This window comes from Bombina bombina, chromosome 2 (genome assembly GCF_027579735.1).
Source record: "Bombina bombina isolate aBomBom1 chromosome 2, aBomBom1.pri, whole genome shotgun sequence".
Taxonomy (NCBI): domain Eukaryota; kingdom Metazoa; phylum Chordata; class Amphibia; order Anura; family Bombinatoridae; genus Bombina; species Bombina bombina.
In genome coordinates, this window is record NC_069500.1 from 599,535,438 (window position 1) to 599,560,016 (window position 24,579).

General features: G+C 37.3%; 1 protein-coding gene across 4 annotated transcripts in view; it reads left to right on the forward strand.

Annotated features, from left to right (window-relative positions):
- TRPM3 (transient receptor potential cation channel subfamily M member 3) overlaps nt 1-24,579 on the forward strand; it is an 814,585-nt gene that overhangs the window by 317,494 nt on the left and 472,512 nt on the right. For all 4 annotated transcript variants that reach the window (XM_053702508.1, XM_053702509.1, XM_053702510.1 and 1 more), the window contains exon 5: nt 11,788-11,912. In XM_053702508.1, the coding sequence (XP_053558483.1) occupies nt 11,788-11,912 (125 nt within the window). The remainder of the gene's footprint in view (nt 1-11,787; nt 11,913-24,579) is intronic.

Below are 24,579 nucleotides of genomic sequence, written 5' to 3' on the forward strand. Positions count from 1 at the left end.
AATTAATTATCTCTTATTAAATAAATTATTCCTATTTAAAGCTAAATACTTACCTGTAAAATAAATCCTAATATAGCTACACTATAAATTATAATTATATTATAGCTATTTTAGGATTAATATTTATTTTACAGGTAACTTTGTAATTATTTTAACCAGGTACAATAGCTATTAAATAGTTAATAACTATTTAATAGTTACCTAGTTAAAATAATAACAAAATTACCTGTAAAATAAATCCTAACCTAAGTTACAATTAAACCTAACACTACACTATCAATACATTAATTAAATACAATATCTACAAATAACTACAATGAAATAAACTAACTAAAGTACAAAAAATAAAAAAGAACTAAGTTACAAAAAATAGAAAAGTATTTACAAACATAAGGAAAATCTTACAACAATTTTAAACTAATTACACCTACTCTAAGCCCCCTAATAAAATAACAAAGCCCCCCAAAATAAAAATGCCCTACCCTATTCTAAATTACTAAAGTTCAAAGCTCTTTTACCTTACCAGCCCTGAACAGGGCCCTTTGCGGGGCATGCCCCAAGAAGTTCAGCTCTTTTGCCTGTAAAAAAAAACATACAATACCCCCCCCCCCAACATTACAACCCACCACCCACATACCCCTAATCTAACCCAAACCCCCCTTAAATAAACCTAACACTAAGCCCCTGAAGATCATCCTACCTTGTCTTCACCATACCAGGTTCACCGATCCGTCCTGGCTCCAAAATCTTCATCCAACCCAAGCTGGGGCTGGCGATCCATCTTCCGGCGGGTGAAGAGGTCCAGAAGAGGCTCCAAAGTCTTCATCCTATCCGGGAAGAAGAGTAGATCCGGACCGGCAACCATCATCTTCCAAGCGGCATCTTCTATCTTCATCCGATGAGGACCGGCTCCATCCTGAAGATCTCCACCGCGGACCCATCTTCATCCGGCGACATCCAACTGAAGAATGACGGTTCCTTTAAGGGACGTCATCCAAGATGGCGTCCCTCGAATTCCGGTTGGCTGATAGGATCGCCAGCCCCCGCTTAGGTTGGATGAAGATTTTGGAGCCAGGACGGATCGGTGAACCTGGTATGGTGAAGACAAGGTAGGATGATCTTCAGGGGCTTAGTGTTAGGTTTATTTAAGGGGGGTTTGGGTTAGATTAGGGGTATGTGGGTGGTGGGTTGTAATGTTGGGGGGGGTATTGTATTGTGTAGCCCAGAAAGCTCTTAACTACTGACTTTTTTCTGCGGCTGGAGTTTTGTCGTTAGATTTCTAACGCTCACTTCAGACACGACTCTAAATACCGGAGTTAGAAAAATCCCATTGAAAAGATAGGATACGCAATTTACGTAAGGGGATCTGCGGTATGGAAAAGTCGCGGCTGAAAAGTGAGCGTTAGACCCTTTTTTGAGTGACTCCAAATACCGGAGGTAGCCTAAAACCAGCGTTAGGAGCCTCTAACGCTGGTTTTCACGGCTACCGCCAAACTCTAAATCTAGCCGATAATTACTAAACTAAAATTAAACTAACTACCAATTAAATAAAAACGAAACAACACATTAAAAAAATCCTAACACTACTCTAAAAATTACAAACTATCTAATTACAAAAAATAACAAACACTAAATTACGAAAAATAACAAACTAAATTATCCAAAATAAAAAAATTACACCTAATCTAATAGCCCTATCAAAATAAAAAAGCCCACCCAAAATAATAAAAAAAAAACCCTAGATTACAATAAACTACCAATAGCCATTAAAAGGGCCTTTTGTAGAGCATTGCCCTAAGTTAAACAGCTCTTTTACCTGAAATAGATTTATTATAGTGTGGGTTATGTTGAGGTGCAGGGGAATAGGGGTTAATAACTTTAGTATAGTTGCGGTGATATCGGGAGCTTCAGATTAGGGGTTAATAGCTTTATTTAGGTGGCTGCGATATCGGGAGTGGCAGATTAGGGGTTAATAACATTATGTAGGTGGCGTTGATGTCGGGGGCAGCAGATTAGGGGTATTTAGATCTGTGGTTTATGTTAGGATGTTAGGTTTAAACATAACTTTATTTTTCCCCATAGACATCAATGGGCTGCGTTACGGAGCTTTTCTTTCCACGATCGCAGGTGTTTTTTTTAGCCCACTCTCCCCATTGATGTCTATGGGAAAGCGTGCACGAGCACGTCAAAACAGAGCTTGTATTGTGTATGGTATGGAGCTCAACGCAGCCATATCGCACGCACAAGCCGGCTGTTTGAAAACTTGTAATGGCAGCACTATTGGGGGTTAAATAACGCAACTTTTGTTGCATTCGTTAATTTCTCTATAGTGCGCATAACTCGTAATCTATCTGATAATTTGTAATTATGTGCTTTACAATTTTTAATTGTCAGAGCTATTGATATGCTTTATAAGCAAACATACTGCATATGAACTTTTCCTGCTGATTCCACCTGCCTGAAGTAGTCACAGTACTCATCTCGAGGAGCTGACTCACATACTAATTTCTGTAGTGCAGATATTTTCTCTACGTGCAAATATGAAACAGAGTAGGAGGTGTAATTATTCCAAAGATAGCATCAAGTAATACTGTGTTCTATGTATAACATTGTCTGTTTTCAGTCTCTTCATTTGCTTTAAACAAATTTAAAATTGATTTAAGCAAAATATCATTTTGTTGTTCATTTTTACTTGCTTCATTACATATTTAACAGTTCTAAAATCAGATTGTCAGAGATAAGCAATTTTATAACAATGTTGCTTGTCAGTTGTAACGTATTGCATTTTATTTGCATTTATGTAAAATAATAAATGTCAAAACATAGATAATTAATATGCTGCGTAATAGCTCAAATGTCAAACCATTAATTATAATGTATTTTATAATTCAGAAAGTTAATTACTTGTTGATAAATTATTGAAGGACAAGGGTAACAAACATACAACTGCTCTTTATTTATCAGCTTACTCTGTGTATTTTTTTTCTGTATTTTACAAAATGTTTTTAATTACAAATTACTTTTAATTAACATTTTATCTTTGCCAGAAAACTTCAGCAGTCAACAGTCTTACTACTAATCTATAAAGTTTCAAATAAATTGCATTCCGGTCAATAGTTGGAAATGACTTGATGCTAAACAGCATGAATACTAAATACCCACAGGACTTCAGTAACTGGTTTTATTTACATTACATTTGAGTACTATTACTCCACTTTATGAAATTGACGAAATCCCTCGATAATTTTTTTTATATAGTACCAAAGTCAGAAATGAATTATTTAATATAAAAAAGAGAGTGGCAGAGAATGTTAAACATATTTTTCACTGTACTAAATTCACTAAAGTCCTTTACCCTTATAGGAGGTGGTACATTTTTACAAAGAAATGTACTTAATGCTTTTTAGCTCTTAATAAATTATTGAGATGGTACCTAGCTAGTTAAAGTGAAGGTCAATTATGGCGAATTAGTGCCCGGTTTTTAATAATCCTATTAAAAACAAGGACACTTTAAGTCATCAAATATGACATTTCAAGCGTTTTCTTCAAAAACTTACCTTTTAATCCTGAAAGCTGCTCCATCGATTCCCCCGGCCGTCGGAAGCCTCTGCTTACGTCAGAAATGACGAATACGGCTTCCTCAAATCACGGCATTCCCCCGGGGGCATCATGGCCTGAGGGAACGCCATGATTAGATTAAGCCGGATTCGTCATTTTGGACCCGCAAAGAGGACTTGCGATGGGCGGAGGAAGCGCTGCAGCCGCTCTCAGGATTAAAAGGTAAGTTTTTGAAGAAAACGATTGAAATGCCAATTTTGATGAATTAAAGTGCCCTTGTTTTTAATAGGATTAATAAAAACCGGGCACTAATTCGTCAAAATTGACATTTACTTTAACTTAATTGTGGGCACTCCTAGTAAGTATGGGGTAGAGAAGGTGTGACCAAACCTGCATCATTCACCAGTTTGTCACAGAAAGGGTTAACTGAGCCTTTCCAGCTTAAAGGGTTAGTGTACTGTAAATTATTTTTCCCTTAAAGGGATAGCCAACACCAGAATTTTTGTTGTTTAAAAAGATAGATAATACCTTTATTACCCATTCCCTAGTTTTGCATAACAAACACAGTTATAATAATACACGTTTTACCCCTGTAATTACCTTGTATCTAAGCCTATGCAGACGGCCCCCTTATTTCTGTTCATTTGACAGACTTGCACTTTAGCCAATCAGTGCTCACTCCTCTGTAAATTCACATGCGTGAGCACTGTTATCTATGTGAAACACATGAACTAATGTGCTCTAGTGGTGAAAAACTGTTAAAATGCTTTCAGATTAGAGTTGGCCTTCAAGGTCTAAGAAATTAGCATATGAACCTCCTAGGTTTAGCTTTCAACTAAGAATACCAATAGAAAAAAGCAAAATTGGTGATAAAAGTAAATTGGAAAGCTGTTTAAAATTGCACATCCTATTTGAATCATGAAAGTTTTTTTTGGAGTTGACTGTCCCTTTAATGTGTTTTCAATTACTTTTTATACTAGGAGTATAAAACATATGATAAACCAATTATTTAGGTTTAATTTTGTATATAGCTGGTATTATTGTTTAGCACCATAACCCATCAAAATGGGGTGAACATGCAAATATCATTATATTATCACTTTCTCTACACATAAATGCTTCCTTATCTTATTTCTGTTTGTATACCAAATCCCAAATACTTAGAGAGAACAAATGGAAATTAACATTTTATTACTTATCTCTCCTACTACCTCACGCACCTCTCATTGGGAGTGTATTTTATTCTAATTGCTATGTTTACAAAGCTTATTTATAGCCTATTCTTAAGTATAGAAACGTTCAGTATAGGTAGCGTTATCACAGGTAAATTCAGCTATTTCAATTGCTGATATAAAGTAAAGGAGCTATTTGCAAACTATTTAATACACTCCAGCAGGTAAAATGGATAACTGGAAACAACTTAAATGAGAGAAAACGCTATAGTAAACTGTCCCTTTAACCAGTTTTTTACAGTTTAGCCACTCCTGGGAAGCCTGTATCTTAGTTCAGTGGTCACAACGGTTAAAGGGACATTAAAAACTAAATACATGCTAGATAGAATGATGCATTCAAAGAAAAGATTAGTCTGAGAATAACATGTAAATGTATTTTTTAAAGTTTCTTTAGTTTTTTAAATATTGTCAAACTAAGTGTAAAGTTTCAGTGTCTAGAAAACAATGGGAGCTGCCATGTTGTAACTTAGGTTACCTTCTCTGCTGTGGCCAATTAGAGGCTGTTATAAATTGGTCACTAGAGTGTGCAGCCAATGGCTGTGTGGAATATAAAAGTGTTCTGCACTTACATTTCTAACAGGAACTGAAATTCTCATAATTTCAGAATGGAATTACAGGAAATGGGACAAAATAAATAATGAAAGTATATGGCAGAGTTTTTTTTATTTATACAATTTATTATTTTATAATGTCCCTTTAACAAACACTCTCTAGTCTGTACTAGACCCAAAAAAAGCCAAAACTCCCATTTAAACACAAAACACTAACTTTCAATAATCAATCTAAAAACCCAATACTTGTGTTTCCAGTCTCTTCTGTAACATGGTTCAAATATTAGAAAAAGGCAAAAACGTATTAAAGGAACATTTATTATTAACAAAAAAAGAGTCAGTTTATGTAAAAAGGAGTTAAACACAATTACACACAAAAAAATATAACAGAACCTATAACTTCACCAGAATAGCCTCTGCTCCAGGGAAATAGAATAGAAATAGTAAATAAAAATGCTGTTTTACACAGCTTCCTATATAGAATGACAATATTAGTTTGCTAAAACCACAATGAAATATCCCCCCCCCCCCCCCGGTCAGGTTTCTGACCAGGCCTTTACCAGAATGGGCAAAGGAGGTAGCTACCCCTTTTTTTATGGCCCACTATAAACCACGGTGCATGGTTGTTATAGGCAGGAGTTACAGGATAACATAATTTTTAGTTATGTTTATACAGTACCCTTATAAGCAATCCCATTGTGACATCATGAGGATTATTTTGATGCAAAACTTCATGTCTGTCATCTTTGTTAGGAAAAACACAATAGATAGAGGTGCCAATGGTGCAGATCAATGGTGAATCTTGAAAACTTCAGACAAGAGGTAAACACAGGGTACTCACTTGTAGCAAAGGCAATCAATCATGCCCATAGAGACAGGCTGGATTTCTACAGCAGTCCAGCTAGCTGATCAGTGTCCCACAAACAGCTCCAGAATACAGGGGATCATCAGGTCCAGTATAAACACCAAAGAGATGTATAGGCAGGATACTTGGGTCAATGCCTAGCATTGTTTCTCTGCTTGTCCAACTTGTTATTGGCACAAACATGAGTTGTGTATTTTACAATTTTTTACAATTACTTTACCAACTCTAAGTGTCTAACATATCTTGGAGCTACGCTACTATCAGGGCACGACTCCCTGACCCAAGTATCCTGCCTATACATCTCTTTGGTGTTTATACTGGACCTGATGATCCCCTGTATTCTGGAGCTGTTTGTGGGACACTGATCAGCTAGCTGGACTGCTGTAGAAATCCAGCCTGTCTCTATGGGCATGACTGATTGCCTTTGCTACAAGTGAGTACCCTGTGTTTACCTCTTGTCTGAAGTTTTCAAGATTCACCATTGATCTTCACCATTGGCGCCTCTATCTATTGTGTTTTCCTAACAGATTGCCTTCCACTGTATGCTGTTAGAGAGCTGCCTCCCGGACTCTTCTTTCCATCACGTATATATCCCTCTTGCCTTAGGGAATCTCCATCAAGCTGATAATATTTGGACTTTTGCCTGCATGTATGCTTTGGTGGTAATATCCCATATATTTGTTTTTTGAGACTATTGTTCTCACATATTTTATTGCTCTATTGCATTGTGTATTGTTTCTCTTCACATACACTTAACCCACTTAGGATTTTTTCCTCTGTATTTATATTTACACCTTGCCGTTTACCACTTATAGCGCCTCCTAGAGGATTTCAGGCAACATATGTTTATTTGTTACCTTTGCCTTCTTCATTTATTGTTTTGTCTGTAATATTTGGTCACCCTGTTAACATAAATGTGCTAAAAACATGTCTAACTTATCCTCTCCTATTGTTTTCAACACTAATTGACCTTAGTCTCTGTCTTTATACAGGAGACTTTTTTCTGTCACCCTGTGTTGAAATCTTTTACTCATAAAAACCACTGTAGTGAGAAGACTGAATTCCCCCCTTATGGGCTTGCGCAAAAACACTGCTCAAAGTAAACTTTTAACACGGGTGGGTTGGCCCACGTATTACAAGTTGAAAGTAAATTGTTTGCGCGCAAGATAAACCCTATACGCGTTAACTTCTCCACATAGACTTCAATGGAGTGCGCTTTCAAAAAAAAACTAACACTTATTAACCCGATACCTCATTAGACATGCATCTCTAAACCCAAAGGTAGTTATGAATATTTTACATTTCAATGATCTTCACAGAGATGAAAATATTCTTTTTATTTTTAAAAATATATTTTTAACAATACCTATATACATTATCTATATTAATATACACAGGTATATATATATATATATATATATATATATATATATATATATATATATATATAGTAGAACAGCAATGAATCCCACGGACGGACTCCGTGTTGTAACCAGGATCCAAATGAAGCAGGCACACAGGATTTTTCATAAACACTCCGTTTTAATGGCAGTATTTTAACCAAACGTTTCGGCTCAAACACGAGCCTTTGTCAATGGTGTACAAAAACATTCGGTTTTGTACACCATTGACAAAGGCTCGTGTTAGAGCCGAAACGTTTGGTTAAAATACTGCCATTAAAACTGAGTGTTTATGAAAAATCCTGTGTGCCTGCTTCATTTGGATCCTGGTTACAACACGGAGTCCGTCCATGGGATTCATTGCTGTTCTACTGTCTGTATCTTCCCAGTGAGAGCCCCAGGTAGCTGAACTTATTTAGTGAGTGCCGTACACTTCTGCAATTTTATATATATATATGAATATATATATATATATATATATATATATATATATATATGAATATATATTTAAAAATTCAAAGAACATTTTCTACTATGTGAACAACATTGTAATGTAAAATATTGACATAAAATAATACATATATAAATAAACATGTGTATATATATATATATATATATATATATATATACACACATATTTAGACAATATATCCCTTTCCATTCAAATACCTTATTATATACCATATAGCTTTTACCATTATAAAAAAAAATCAGATCGTGTATGTGTGAGTGTACCCGGCTTTGCGTTTACTTTCAAATTGTAATACGTGCACAAGTTTGCTTGATCCCTATATTAGTTATTGTGACTTGTGCTAACAATTGTGCGCCACTTATCACCTAGCTCTTTATCTTGTTGAACCAAATTTAGGTAGTAAAAACCATTGGTCCCATAAGTTTGACTTTTTAGGTAGTTGTGTACAGAGTTGTAAAAAGCAGAGAAGATAAATCAAAGAAAGCAAAAAATTAACCTCTGACATTCTAAAATCATGAGGTCCTCATGACAGGAAGGTTGGCTCTTTTTTATTTAAAAGTTATGATACCTGATTATAGGGTTCATCAGATCCTGATCTTAATTTTTTGTTTAAACGTTTTAATTTTACATTTATTTTTTACGCCATTTTCACTTTTAAGTTTTTAGTTCTTTTTTTTTTTTTACCTGTTTGATTTTAGAGTGGTTTTAAAATCGTTGTGCTGTCTTGGGATTTTGCTTGAATACCTGTGGATTTTTATAATGCAGAAAATACCTCATATGGGGAGTGGGGCCTAGTCAAGGTCTTCAATCCTAGATATATATCCTTACTATTTCTCTTTTCCTACATGTGAGCATGGATTTAATTGTGTTATAATTTGTCAGTATGACTCATTTACTGTTGATGTGGGACAATTATAAGTCAGGTGTGAGCTGGAATCTAATAGGCTCATGAATCTCTTAATTTTTTTTTAACTTTTATTACTACCCTGAAGTATTTAACTTCACTGCAATTTGAAACACAGTGCTCGTAATAGGTCAGAAACTTTTGTACTTCCAAAATATGGACCTGCTTTCATCAAGAACATATTTTAACCCAGTACTTATAAGAAAAAACAAACAATGTGTACACATTACACAAGCTAAACACATTTTTTACAATCTTTTTGCAAATGTTTTGATATTTTTAAAATAATTAAAAATAATAACGTTTCAGTCCATCATTTATTTATGTAACTTTAATGATTGCATTTGATAATGGTATGTGCTTAATTAACTTCATTCAAATTTTCATTCAGCTTAACAATTAGAGGGTAATTTAGTCATATTAAAAAATAAAGCAATGCATTCTATTACTTGCTCTCAAGTCCAGTTTAGTTTTAATTAATTTAAACCACTTAGTAGTTCAATTTGCAATTCAAAATCAAATGCAGAACACATTCCTGTAACCTTTTACTAAACTAACCAACACTCTGCTATTGTCCAAATGAGAGAAATATATTCTCAAACTGTAGTGATAAGCAAACAATAGCATGTATTTATTAAATGAAAAAAAAAAAAAAGAATATCATATGCAAGGAAATTTAACTATAAGAGAACTTTGCAATGGTTTATTTGAGTCAAGTACATACTGGAGCAAAGGGAGGTGTATGTATACTGTATCTCCATCAGCAAATCAATGTATACTGAATAATCTGCAAATGAGAGCAAGATTAGCATATAGAGACTAGAGATGTAAAGGATAAAAATATATCATCACTTCCTTAGGGAATGCAGTAAAGAAGGAGTTTTGAACAAAACATAACACTACAGTATGCACAGATATAGTAAATAACTCTGTATTTCCCAGTATTGTTTTGCAATAATAAATCAATGAAACGTGGCTATGTCTATGAAACTCTGTTATGTGTGTGTGAGGAATTTGTATAAAAAATAATACACAGGAGTTTTAAATTAGGACATCTATGTAAATAAGAATAATTGATGTATTAAACTATAATAAGTAGCATTCCCAAGAAAGAAATATACACACCAGGCCTTGTATCACATGATTAGCCAAACATAACTTAACAGCTAATTAAATTATAACCTAATTATGGTTATATTTCTGTCAATATGTCTGTTTTTTTACTAGATAAACCTTCTACTTTATAGAATTTTCTTGTGACATATGACTGTTTGGTAAATAACTTGTCCTTGTGATAGATAAATGTGATTAAGCCAGACTGGTAAGTGAGTCACCAATCAGTCTTCTGCTCTGATGGATGAGACACCTCTCTCTCGCTGACCAGCGATAATCAATACTCCAGTCAGTATCTGTATACCTGGTCTATAACATATTGCTGCTATCCATTACTTCACTTAAAGGGATATGAAACCCAATTTTTTTTCTTTCATGATTTAGAAAGAGCATGTCATTTTAAACAACTTTCTAATTTACTTCTATTATCTAATTTGCTTCATTCTCTTGATATCACTTGTTGAAAAGCATATCTAGATATGCTCAGTAGCTGCTGATTGGTTGCTGCACATAGAGGCCTTGTGTGATTGGCTCACACATGTGCATTGCTATTTCTTCAACAAAGGATATCTAAAGAATTGAGCAAATGAGATAATAGAAGTAAATTGGAAAGTTGTTTAAAATTGCATGCCCTATCTGAATCATGAAAGTTTAATATTGACTAGACTATTCCTTTAACCTTCTAAAGAAAATAAAAATGTGCAGCTAGGAAGTTATGTTTGCTTAGCACCATATTGCCTGACTGGCAACAATTCAGACCAAACAAGATAGTTTTTAATGTTTTTGTATAGAAGTCATATCCTCTTTTTATGTTGCCAATGAAAGAAAGAATTATAGAATTAAAATTATATTTGTATTATCTGTTTTCACCACTGGGTATTAGCACAATTCATGTGCATCCTCTGCTCATTTGTATTAATTGTATGTTTATGTATTTTGTATTTATCACTGTAGAGATATGTTTTTAATGACCTATTGGAACTAAGCAAGACAAAGGGGTATATTTATGTAGCAGTGGATGCTGCTTTTTCTGTGCGAGCCTTCTGGCTCGCCGGAAATGTAAGTTAAGAAGCAGCGGTCTTAAAGGGACAGTCTACACCAGAATTTTTGTTTAAAAAGATAGATAATCCCTTTATTACCCATCCCCCAGTTTTGCATAACCAGCACAGTTATATTAATATATGCTTTACCTTTGTGATTACCTTGTATCTAAGCCTCTGCAGACTGCCCCCTTATCTCAGTGCTTTTGACAGACATACAGTTTAGCCAACCAGTGCAGACTCCTAAATTACTCCATGGGAATGAGCACAATGTTATCTATATGACACACATGAACTAGTACTGTCTAACTGAGAAAAACTTTCAAAATGCTCTGAGCTAGGAGGCGGTTTTCAACAGTTTATAAATCAGTTTGAGCCTAGCTAGCTTTAGCTTTTCAAAAATACCACCAAGGGAACAAAGCAAATTTAATGATAATAGTCAATTGGAAAGTTGTTTAAAATTACATGCCCTATCTGAATCATGAAAGTTTAATTTTGACTAGACTGTCCCTTTAAGTGTTGCATATGTATGTATGCCTCTGTAACTGATAGTTTTTACTAAAATCATTTTTTCCTAATAGAAGTACATTGTATCATTGCATTGACTACTGTGTAACCTTTAACTATTATAAATATTATTTTACTTTTTCAGGAGTTATTCGACATGTGGGAGATGCTTTAAAAGACCATGCTTCAAAGTCAAGAGGAAAAATATGCACCATTGGGATTGCACCTTGGGGAATCGTAGAAAATCAGGAGGACCTTATTGGTAAAGATGTAAGTAAAATGTTGGCTTTTGAGCAGCATTATTTAATGTATGGTTTGTTTATGCATTTATTGTTGATAAAATAATTAAATCTTTAATAAGTTTACCATTATCCAGTTTGCCCAGCTAAAACTCTTCTGATAATGAAATAACATTAATGTATTTTTTTTATCTGGCAGACACTGTATGAATCTTGACCTGCACTAATCCATTTAAATGAAGTATATTCTCTTTATACAATACATTACTTCTATGTTTCTGTTAAATTCTGTTGAGTATGCAGAAGTTGTTTCTTCTGTTGCATTTCCCTTTATAGCCCTGACATGATGGATAGAATTCATTCAGAATCAAATAGATAAAATTGATCTGAAAAAAAAATAATCAAAATCAATTTAACTGTCTCTTAATTTGACAGCCAATCAAATCACTGACACACTACATGAGCTAAAGGTATCATTGGTTAATGGATAGAATATAGCTGAGGCTGTTATTAAAGGAACATGGAAATCAAAATTAAACTTTAATGATTCAGATAGAGCATGACATTTTATCAGACTTTTTAATGTACTTCTTATCAAATTTACTTCATCCCTTAGTATAATTTGTTATAAAGCATACCTAGGTAGGCTCAACCTTTAATTTGATGTAATGCATCTGCAGCTTATTACAACGCTAGAATGTAAATGGAGAGCAATTGATAGTGAAGGGCACAAAGAGTATGTGTGTGTTCAGGGTGACTTCAATACACCATCTCAGGGTCGGCGGAGAGTATAAGAAGCAGATGTCTGGTGACCTCTGCTTCTTACATTGCAGGAAGCGGGCTTGAATGTGTGAGCCAAGCCCTAGATACTTAGTAAACAATAGTTTATAAATAAAATAAGGTTTTGTAATATAATTAAAGGTAAATGGTTTATATCAAGGGGCAGGTTTGGGAAGGGCTCAAAGATGTATGTGCATATATGGGTGTATGTATGTGTTTATATATACATATGCATGTATATGTATATATGTATATATTGTTTATATGTGCATATGCATGTATATGTATATATGTATGTATGTGTTTATATGTACATATGCATGCATATGTATATATGTATGTATGTGTTTATATGTACATATGCATGTATATGTATGTGTTTATATGTACATATGCATGTATATGTATATATGTATGTATGTGTTTATATGTACATATGCATGTATATGTATGTGTTTATATGTACATATGCATGTTTATGTATATATGTATGTATGTGTTTATATGTACATATGCATATATATGTATATATGTATGTATGTTTTTATATGTACATATGCATGTATAGGTATATATGTATGTATGTGTTTATATGTACATATGCATGCATATGTATATATGTGTGTATGTGTTTATATGTACATATGCATGTATATGTGTATATGTGTGTATGTGTTTATATGTACATACAGGGCCGCCATCAGGGGGTGACAGGGGTGACTCCTGTCAGGGGCCCAATGAGCCAGGGGGGCCCCATGAGGCAAGGACTAAAAAAATTTTTTTTAATTTTTTTTAATTTTGGCAGCCACCAGTGGGTACTACAGCAGAGTGCTAATTGAGCATGGGAAATGTTATTATAAGGAGTAAAGTATTAGCATTTGAGAGGATTTATGAGTGTGCACTAAACCACTATGCACAGTGTGAGACAGACTTGGCACTTTGTTTGTACAGTGTGTGCCTGAGTCAGACGGCAAATCACTTTCATTTGCAGAGGTAGGACTTACTTAGCAAATGTTTTTTTATTTCTTTGTGCAATTTTGGATTGTAACTTCAGTGTGGCAGTAGTTGTATGGTGGGGCCAGGGGTCCATAAAAACACATTTTTTTAGCAGCAGTGTATTTATGAATATTTGGCAATGCTATAGAAATTCTATATTTAAAACCATGCAGAAATGTTTCCTCCTCAATACACAAATGGTAGGTGCCCTTTTGGCAGATATACATATATATATATTATTACATTCCAGTTTACTGCCCCTTTATGCAAGGACTTTCCAGATGTAAGGAGGCATTTTATCTAAGATTTTTACATCTGTATAGCATGTTATACTCTTAGACTAAGATTGCTCAGTTTTTTTAAATGAGACAGGTTAACTTAAAACTGTTCAGTTTACACAACAGCTGACTTAATTTTGAAATACATACCAACAAACCTAAATCCTGCCTTTAACCAGATCTAATAGTATGAGTACCACAGCTTATGGTTCCACCAAGACCATATAAAGTACAGCATTTTCAAAATCCATAAGTACTGCTGACAGATGGGAACATTTGTACACTATATTTGAAGTGGTGCTCTTGGTTGCGGAAAATGGGGAAAAATCAAACAAACATATGTCAACCTTTTAAAAGTAATTTTCTTCATCTAGCCATCTACCCAGATCATTAATGTACAATTTTGAATTTACAGAATTATTTTTGTTTGCACATTTACAAATATGATTCTTTAAAAAGTGACCTCTTAATTTCTGCAATTTTTTTTATCATGCATGTCACACACTGTTGATTTAGGGGATACAAGCTGCATAAATGTTTCCTCCTGTGAGTGTTTCTGTGGGTTCTGTTTATTTCTTTGTGCTTTGGTTTGTGTCTCTATGAGTGTGTATTTTTTCTCTTGTTAAGTGTATCCAGTCCACGGATCATCCATTACTTGTGGGATATTCTCCTTCCCAACAGGAAGTGGCAAGAGGATCACCCACAGCAGAGCTGCTATATAGCTCCTCCCCTCACTGCCATATCCAGTCATTCTCTTGCAACTCTCAACTAAGATGGAGGTCGTAAGAGGACTGTGGTGTTTTATACTTAGTTTATTTCTTCAATCAAAAGTTTGTTATTTTTAAATGGTACCGGAGTGTACTGTTTATCTCAGGCAGTATTTAGAAGAAAAATCTGCCTTTTCTATGATCTTAGCAGAAGTAACTAAGATCCTTTGCTGTTCTCACATATTCTGAGGAGTGAGGTAACTTCAGAGGGGGAATAGCGTGCAGGTTCTCCTGCAATAAGGTATGTGCAGTTAAATTATTTTTCTAGGGATGGAATTTGCTAGAAAATGCTGCTGATACCGAAATAATGTAAGTAAAGCCTTAAATGCAGTGATAGCGACTGGTATCAGGCTTATTAATAGAGATACATACTCTTATAAAAGTGTATTTTAAAACGTTTGCTGGCATATTTAATCGTTTTTTACATATGTTTGGTGATAAAACTTATTGGGGCCTAGTTTTTTCCACATGGCTGGCTTGAATTTTGCCTAGAAACAGTTCCCTGAGGCTTCCCACTGTTGTAATATGAGTGGGAGGGGCCTATTTTGGCATTTTTTTGCACAGCAAAAATTACAGACACAGACATCCAGCTTCTTCCTGCATGATCCAGGACTTCTCTGAAGGGCTCAAAAGGCTTCAAAAGTCGTATTGAGGGAGGTAAAAAGCCACAGTAGAGCTGTGGCAGTTGTTGTGACTGTTTAAAAAACGTTTTTGTCATTTGTTATTCCGTTTTTGGTATTAAGGGGTTAATCATCCATTTGCAAGTGGGTGCAATGCTCTGCTAACTTATTACATACACTGTAAAAATTTCGTTAGTGTAACTGCATTTTTTCACTGTTATTTCAAAATTTGGGAAAATTTGTGTTTCTTAAAGGCGCAGTAACGTTTTTTTATATTGCTTGTAAACTTGTTTTAAAGTGTTTTCCAAGCTTGCTAGTCTCATTGCTAGTCTGTTTAAACATGTCTGACACAGAGGAACCTACTTGTTCATTATGTTTGAAAGCCATGGTGGAGCCCCATAGGAGAATGTGTACTAAATGTATTGATTTCACCTTAAACAGTAAAGATCAGTCTTTATCTATAAAAGAATTATCACCAGAGGGTTCTGTCGAGGGGGAAGTTATGCCGACTAACTCTCCCCACGTGTCAGACCCTTCGCCTCCCGCTCAGGGGACGCACGCTAATATGGCGCCAATTACATCAGGGACGCCCATAGCGATTACCTTGCAGGACATGGCTGCAATCATGAATAATACCCTGTCAGAGGTATTATCTAGATTGCCTGAATTAAGAGGCAAGCGCGATAGCTCTGGGGTTAGGAGAGATACAGAGTGCGCAAATGCTGTTAGAGCCATGTCTGATACGGCGTCACAGTATGCAGAACATGGGGACGGAGAGCTTCAGTCTGTGGGTGACATCTCTGACTCAGGGAAACCTGATTCAGAGATTTCTAATTTTAAATTTAAGCTTGAGAACCTCCGTGTATTGCTGGGGAGGTATTAGCTGCTCTGAATGACTGTAACACAGTTGCAATTCCAGATACTATGCGGTGCCGGTGAGTACTGACGTTTTTCCTATACCTAAAAGGCTAACAGAAATTATTAGCAAGGAGTGGGATAGACCCGGTGTGTCCTTTTCCCCACCTCCTATATTTAGAAAAATGTTTCCAATAGACGCCACTACACGGGACTTATGGCAGACAGTCCCTAAGGTGGAGGGAGCAGTTTCTACTTTAGCAAAGCGTACCACTATCCCGGTTGAGGACAGTTGTGCTTTTTCAGATCCAATGGATAAAAAATTGGAGGGTTACCTTAAGAAAATGTTTATTCAACAAGGTTTTATTTTACAGCCCCTTGTATGCATTGCGCCTGTCACTGCTGCAGCGGCATTCTGGTTTGAGGCCCTGGAAGAGGCCATCCAAACAGCTCCATTGAATGAAATTATTGACAAGCTTAGAACGCTTAAGCTAGCTAACTCATTTGTTTCTGATGCCATTGTTCATTTGACTAAACTAACGGCTAAGAATTCCGGATTCGCCATCCAGGCACGTAGGGTGCTATGGCTTAAATCCTGGTCAGCTGACGTGACTTCAAAGTCTAAATTACTCAACATTCCTTTCAAGGGGCAGACCTTATTCGGGACTGGCTTGAAGGAAATTATTGCTGACATTACTGGAGGCAAGGGTCATACCCTTCCTTAGGACAGGGCCAAATCAAAGGCCAAACAGTCTAATTTTCGTGCCTTTCGAAATTTCAAGGCAGGAGCAGCATCAACTTCCTCCGCTTCAAAACAAGAGGGAACTGTTGCTTATTCCAGACAGGCCTGGAAACCTAACCAGTCCTGGAACAAGGGCAAGCAGGCCAGGAAGCCTGCTTCTGCCCCCAAGACAGCATGAAGGAACGGCCCCCTATCCGGAAACGGATCTAGTGGGGGGCAGACTTTCTCTCTTCGCCCAGGCGTGGGCAAGAGATGTTCAGGATCCCTGGGCGTTGGAGATCATATCTCAGGGATATCTTCTGGACTTCAAAGCTTCTCCTCGACAAGGGAGATTTCATCTTTCAAGGTTATCATCAAACCAGATAAAGAAAGAGGCATTCCTAAGCTGTGTGCAAGACCTCCTAGTAATGGGAGTGATCCATCCAGTTCCGCGGACGGAACAAGGACAGGGATTTTATTCAAATCTGTTTGTGGTTCCCAAGAAAGAGGGAACCTTCAGACCAATCTTGGATCTAAAGATCTTAAACAAATTCCTCAGAGTTCCATCATTCAAAATGGAAACTATTCGGACCATCCTACCCATGATCCAAGAGGGTCAGTACATGACCACAGTGGACTTAAAGGATGCCTACATTCACATACCGATTCACAAAGATCATCATCGGTTCCTAAGGTTTGCCTTTCTAGACAGGCATTACCAATTTGTAGCTCTTCCCTTCGGGTTGGCCACTGCCCCGAGAATTTTTACAAAGATTCTGGGCTCACTTCTGGCGGTTCTAAGACCGCGAGGCATAGCGGTGGCTCCGTATCTAGACGACATCCTGATACAGGCGTCAAGCTTTCAAATTGCCAAGTCTCATACAGAGATAGTTCTGGCATTTCTGAGGTCGCATGGGTGGAAAATGAACGTGGAAAAGAGTTCTCTATCACCACTCACAAGAGTCTCCTTCCTAGGGACTCTTATAGATTCTGTAAAGATGAAAATTTACCTGACGGAGTCCAGGTTATCAAAACTAAATGCTTGCCGTGTCCTTCATTCCATTCGACGCCCTTCAGTGGCTCAGTGCATGGAAGTAATCGGCTTAATGGTAGCGGCAATGGACATAGTGCCATTTGCGCGCCTGCATCTCAGACTGCTGCAATTATGCATGCTAAGTCAGTGGAATGGGGATTAGTCCCCTCTACTAAATCTGGATCAAGAGACCAGAGATTCTCTTCTCTGGTGGCTTTCTCGGGTCCATCTGTCCAAGGGTATGACCTTTCGCAGGCCAGATTGGACGATTGTATCAACAGATGCCAGCCTTCTAGGTTGGGGCGCAGTCTGGAACTCCCTGAAGGCTCAGGGATCGTGGACTCAGGAGGAGAAACTCCTCCCAATAAATATTTTGGAGTTAAGAGCAATATTCAATGCTCTTCTAGCTTGGCCTCAGTTAGCAACACTGAGGTTCATCAGATCTCAGTCGGACAACATCACGACTGTGGCTTACATCAACCATCAAGGGGGAACCAGGAGTTCCCTAGCGATGTTAGAAGTCTCAAAGATAATTTGCTGGGCAGAGTCTCACTATTGCCGCCTGTCAGCGATCCACATCCCAGGCATAGAGAACTGGGAGGCGGATTTTCTAAGTCGTCAGACTTTTCATCCGGGGGAGTGGGAACTCCATCCGGAGGTGTTTGCTCAACTGGTCCATCGTTGGGGCAAACCAGAACTGGATCTCATGGCGTCTCGCCAGAATGCCAAGCTTCCTTGTTACGGATCCAGGTCCAGGGACCCGGGAGCAATGCTGATAGATGCTCTAGCAGCTCCTTGGTTCTTCAACCTGGCCTATGTGTTTCCACCGTTTCCTCTGCTCCCTCGACTGATTGCCAAAATCAAACAGGAGAGAGCATCGGTGATTCTGATAGCGCCTGCGTGGCCACGCAGGACCTGGTATGCAGACCTAGTGGACATGTCATCTCTTCCACCATGGACTCTGCCTCTGAGGCAGGACCTTCTAATACAAGGTCCTTTCAATGATCCAAATCTACTTTCTCTGAGACTGACTGCATGGCGATTGAACACTTGATTCTATCAAGGCGTGGCTTCTCCGGGTCAGTCATTGATACCTTAATACAGGCTCGGAAGCCTGTCACCAGGAAAATCTACCATAAGATATGGCGTAAATATCTTTATTGGTGTGAATCCAAGAGTTACTCATGGAGTAAGGTTAGGATTCCTAGGATATTGTCCTTTCTCCAAGAGGGTTTGGACAAAGGCTTATCAGCTAGTTCTTTAAAAGGACAGATCTCTGCTCTGTCTATTCTTTTGCACAAGCATCTGGCAGAAGTTCCAGACGTCCAGGCATTTTGTCAGGCTTTGGTTAGAATTAAGCCTGTGTTTAAAACTGTTGATCCCCCGTGGAGCTTAAACTTGGTTCTTAAAGTTCTTCAGGTAGTTCCGTTTGAACCCCTTCATTCCATTGATATTAAACTTTTATCTTGGAAAGTTCTGTTTTTGATGGCTATTTCCTCGGCTCGAAGAGTCTCTGAGTTATCTGCCTTACATTGTGATTCTCCTTATCTGATTTTTCATTCAGACAAGGTAGTTCTGCGTAACAAACCTGGGTTTTTACCTAAGGTGGTTTCTAACAGGAATATCAATCAAGAGATTGTTGTTCCATCATTGTGTCCTAATCCTTCTTCAAAGAAGGAACGTCTTTTGCATAATCTGGACGTAGTCCGTGCCTTGAAGTTTTACTTACAGGCTACTAAAGATTTTCGTCAAACATCTGCCCTGTTTGTCGTTTACTCTGGACAGAGGAGAGGTCAAAAAGCTTCGGCAACCTCTCTCTCCTTTGGGCTTCGGAGCATAATACGCTTAGCCTATGAGACTGCTGGACAGCAGCCCCCTGAAAGGATTACAGCTCATTCTACTAGAGCTGTGGCTTCCACCTGGGCCTTTAAAAATGAGTCCTCTGTTGAACAGATTTGCAAGGCTGCGACTTGGTCTTCGCTTCACACCTTTTCAAAATTTTACAAATTTGACACTTTTGCTTCTTCGGAGGCTGTTTTTGGGAGAAAGGTTCTACAGGCAGTGGTTCCTTCCATTTAAGTTCCTGCCTTGTCCCTCCCATCATCCGTGTACTTTAGCTTTGGTATTGGTATCCCACAAGTAATGGATGATCCGTGGACTGGATACACTTAACAAGAGAAAACATAATTTATGCTTACCTGATAAATTTATTTCTCTTGTAGTGTATCCAGTCCACGGCCTGCCCTGTCCTTTTAAGGCAGGTCTAAATTTTAATTAAACTACAGTCACCACTGCACCCTATGATTTCTCCTTTCTCGTCTTCTTTCGGTCGAATGACTGGATATGGCAGTGAGGGGAGGAGCTATATAGCAGCTCTGCTGTGGGTGATCCTCTTGCAACTTCCTGTTGGGAAGGAGAATATCCCACAAGTAATGGTTGATCCGTGGACTGGATACACTACAAGAGAAATAAATTTATCAGGTAAGCATAAATTATGTTTTTTTCTGTGGGTCTCTCTGTGAGGGTGGGTGTGTATGTATTTGTGCATTTTCTGTGGATGTCTGTGAGGGTGTGTGCATATGTCTTTGAGCTTTTTCTTTGGGTGTCTCTGTGAGGGTGTGTGTATGTTTGTCTTTGTGTATTTTCTCTGGATGCCTCTGTGAGGGTGGTTGTGTATGTCTGTGTTTTCTGTGGATGTCTCTGTGAGGGTGTGTGTGTGTGTGTGTGTGTATGTATGTCTGTGTTTTCTGTGGGTGTCTCTGTGAGGGTGTGTGTTTTCTGTGGGTGTCTCTGTGAGGGTGTGTGTATGTCTTTGTGTGTTTTCTGTGGATGTCTCAGTGAGGGTGTGTGTATCTATGTCTTTCTGTGTTTTATGTGGTTGTCTCTCTGTGTGTGTATGTCTTTGTTTTCTGTGGGTGTCTGTGTGTGTGTGTGTGTATGTCTTTCTGTGTTTTCTGAGGCTGTCTCTGTCTGTGTTTTCTTGGGTGTATGTGCAAGTTTGAGTTTGTGTGTGTGTGTGTGTGTGTGTTTCCATTGACTGTACTTTTTAGGACATTTTGACATTACTACTGATTATTCACATCTTTCTACAGACTTTGAGACTAATGAGACCTTTCCGGAAATCACCAATCTACCATTTAACCTTTAAATTATTGTTTAGGCAGTTCAGGGTCCTTCCTGCATGCTGTTGTCGTCATTTAGTTGACATCTTCCTTTACAGAAAGATAATCAGAACTCCATATTTTTTTTTCTAAATTTCATTTTTTTACAAAACTGTAGTTTACCTCATTACTTGTCAGGTCAATGTAAACAAGTTCTGAGTGTCTGTTTGGGTGTCTGTGTCTGAGTGTGTTTCTTTGCGTGTCTGCTAGAGTGTCTATATGTGAATCCTTATGTGCGAGTGTGCGTGTGTGTTTCAGTGTATGAGTGTGTCTGTGTGTTTGTATGTTACTACCTTTACAACATTTCCAAGTTTAAATAGACACTTAAGAATAAAGTGCATATAAGTTTTAGTCACTTGGTCAAAAATTGCACAAGTCAAAGGAGGGGGGGGGGGGGGGCCTGGTCAATGGTTAAGTCAGGGGCCCCAAAATTTCTAGTGGCGGCCCTGTGTACATATGCATGTATATGTATATATGTGTGTATGTGTTTATATGTAAATATGCATGTATATGTATATATGTATGTGTTTAGATGTACATATGCATGTATATGTATATATATATGTGTTTATATGCACATATTCATTTATATGTATATATGTATGTATGTGTTTATATGTACATATGCATGTATATGTATACATGGGTGTATGTTTTTATATGTACATATGCATGTATATGTATATATGTATGTATGTGTGAAGTGTTTTATGCTTCACTTTCGTTAAAATAGTATAGCACTGCATGAAAATCTCCACTACTTGAGTGGATTTTTTGCACACCATAAGCTTAGCACTGGAGGAATATTCAACTTGAATTTTACGGTGCATCCCCACAGAAATCTATTAGGTGAGGGATTTAGTGCACCAGTACTATCTGACATGCATATTTTAACTGTGTAATATGAATGCAAAATAAGGTTTCCACCCAGCCAGTATTTTACTGACATGGGGCTCATTTTCATAAATGGTTTTGCGTTAGGTTGCAAAATGAAAAAATTGCTGTTGGAAGTCATTTCACTTAGCTACAGTTTCTGATAGCGAGTTTTCCATCATTAACACTATCCGTAGTCTGATGGCTGAAAAAAATGATGTGTCCCATTGAAAATAATAGAAGCTGAAAAGAGCAAAATTATACCCGGTTTCCATTGAAACACGCAAACAGGTAAAACACTGTTAGAAGCTGTCAATAAAGTCTCAAAAATTATGGTATGCTTAACTAGTTGTAAAAGAGGAAAAAACATAATTTATGTAAGAACTTACCTGATAAATTCATTTCTTTCATATGAGCTAGTGACGTATGGGATATACATTCCTACCAGGAGGGGCAAAGTTTCCCAAACCTCAAAATGCCTATAAATACACCCCTCACCACACCCACAAATCAGTTTAACGAATAGCCAAGAAGTGGGGTGATAAGAAAAAAGTGTGAAAGCATAAAAAACAAGGAATTGGAATAATTGTGCTTTATACAAAAAAATCATAACCACCACAAAAAAGGGTGGGCCTCATGGACTCTTGCTAATATGAAAGAAATGAATTTATCAGGTAAGTTCTTACATAAATTATGTTTTCTTTCATGTAATTAACAAGAGTCCATGAGCTAGTGACGTATGGGATAATGACTACCCAAGATGTGGATCTTCCACGCAAGAGTCACTAGAGAGGGAGGGATAAAATAAAGACAGCCAATTCCGCTGAAAAAAAATCCACACCCAAAATAAAGTTTAAATCTTATAATGAAGAAAACTGAAATTATAAGCAGAAGAATCAAACTGAAACAGCTGCCTGAAGTATTTTTCTACCAAAAACTGCTTCAGAAGAAGAATACACATCAAAATGGTAGAATTTAGTAAAAGTATGCAAAGAAGACCAAGTTGCTGCTTTGCAAATCTGATCAATCGAAGCTTCATTCCTAAACGCCCAGGAAGTAGAAACTGACCTAGTAGAATGAGCTGTAATCCTTTGAGGCGGAGATTTACCCGACTCGACATAAGCATGATGAATTAACGATTTCAACCAAGATGCCAAAGAAATGGCAGAGGCCTTCTGACCTTTCCTAGAACCGGAAAAGATAACAAATAGACTAGAAGTCTTTCGGAAATTCTTAGTAGCTTCAACATAATATTTCAAAGCTCTAACTACATCCAAAGAATGCAATGATCTCTCCTTAGAATTCTTAGGATTAGGACATAATGAAGGAACCACAATTTCTCTACTAATGTTGTTAGAATTCACAACCTTAGATAAAAATTTAAAAGAAGTTCGCAACACCGCCTTATCCTGATGGAAAATCAGAAAAGGAGATTCACAGGAAAGAGCAGATAATTCAGAAACTCTTCTAGCAGAAGAGATGGCTAAAAGAAAACAAAACTTTCCAAGAAAGTAATTTAATGTCCAGTGAATGCATAGGTTCAAACGGAAGAGCTTGAAGAGCCCCCAGAACCAAATTCAAACTCCAAGGAGGAGAAATTGACTTAATAACAGGTTTTATACGAACCAAAGCTTGTACAAAACAATGAATATCAGGAAGAATAGCAATCCTTCTGTGAAAAAGAACAGAAAGAGCAGAGATTTGTCCTTTCAAGGAACTTGCAGACAAACCTTTATCCAAACCATCCTGAAGAAACTGAAAAATTCTCGGAATTCTAAAAGAATGCCAGGAAAAATGATGAGAAAGACACCAAGAAATGTAAGTCTTCCAGACTCGATAATATATCTTCCTAGATACAGATCTACGAGCCTGTAACATAGTATTAATCACAGAGTCAGAGAAACCTCTTTGACTAAGAATCAAGCGTTCAATCTCCATACCTTTAAATTTAAGGATTTGAGATCCTGGTGGTAAAAAAGGACCTTGTGACAGAAGGACTGGTCTTAACGGAAGAGTCCACGGTTGGCAAGAAGCCATGCGGACAAGATCCGTATACCAAAACCTGTGAGACCATGCTGGAGCCACCAGCAGAAAAAACTAGCATTCCTTCAGAATCTTGGAGATTACTCTTGGAAGAAGAACTAGAGGTGGAAAGATATAGGCAGGATGATACTTCCAAGGAAGTGACAATGCATCCACTGCTTCCGCCTGAGGATCCCTGGATCTGGACAGATACCTGGGAAGTTTCTTGTTTAGATGAGAAGCCATCAGATCTATTTCTGGAAGTCCCCATATTTGAACAATCTGAAGAAACACCTCTGGGTGAAGAGACCATTCGCCCGGATGTAACGTTTGGCGACTGAGATAATCCGCTTTCCAATTGTCAATACCTGGGATATGAACCGCAGAGATTAGACTGGAGCTGGATTCCACCCATACCAGTATTCGAGATACTTCTTTCATAGCCAGAGGACTGTGAGTCCCTCCTTGATGATTGACATATGCCACAGTTGTGACATTGTCTGTCTGAAAACAAATGAACGATTCTCTCTTTAGAAGAGGCCATGACTGAAGAGCTTTTGAAAATTGCACGGAGTTCCAAAATATTGATTGG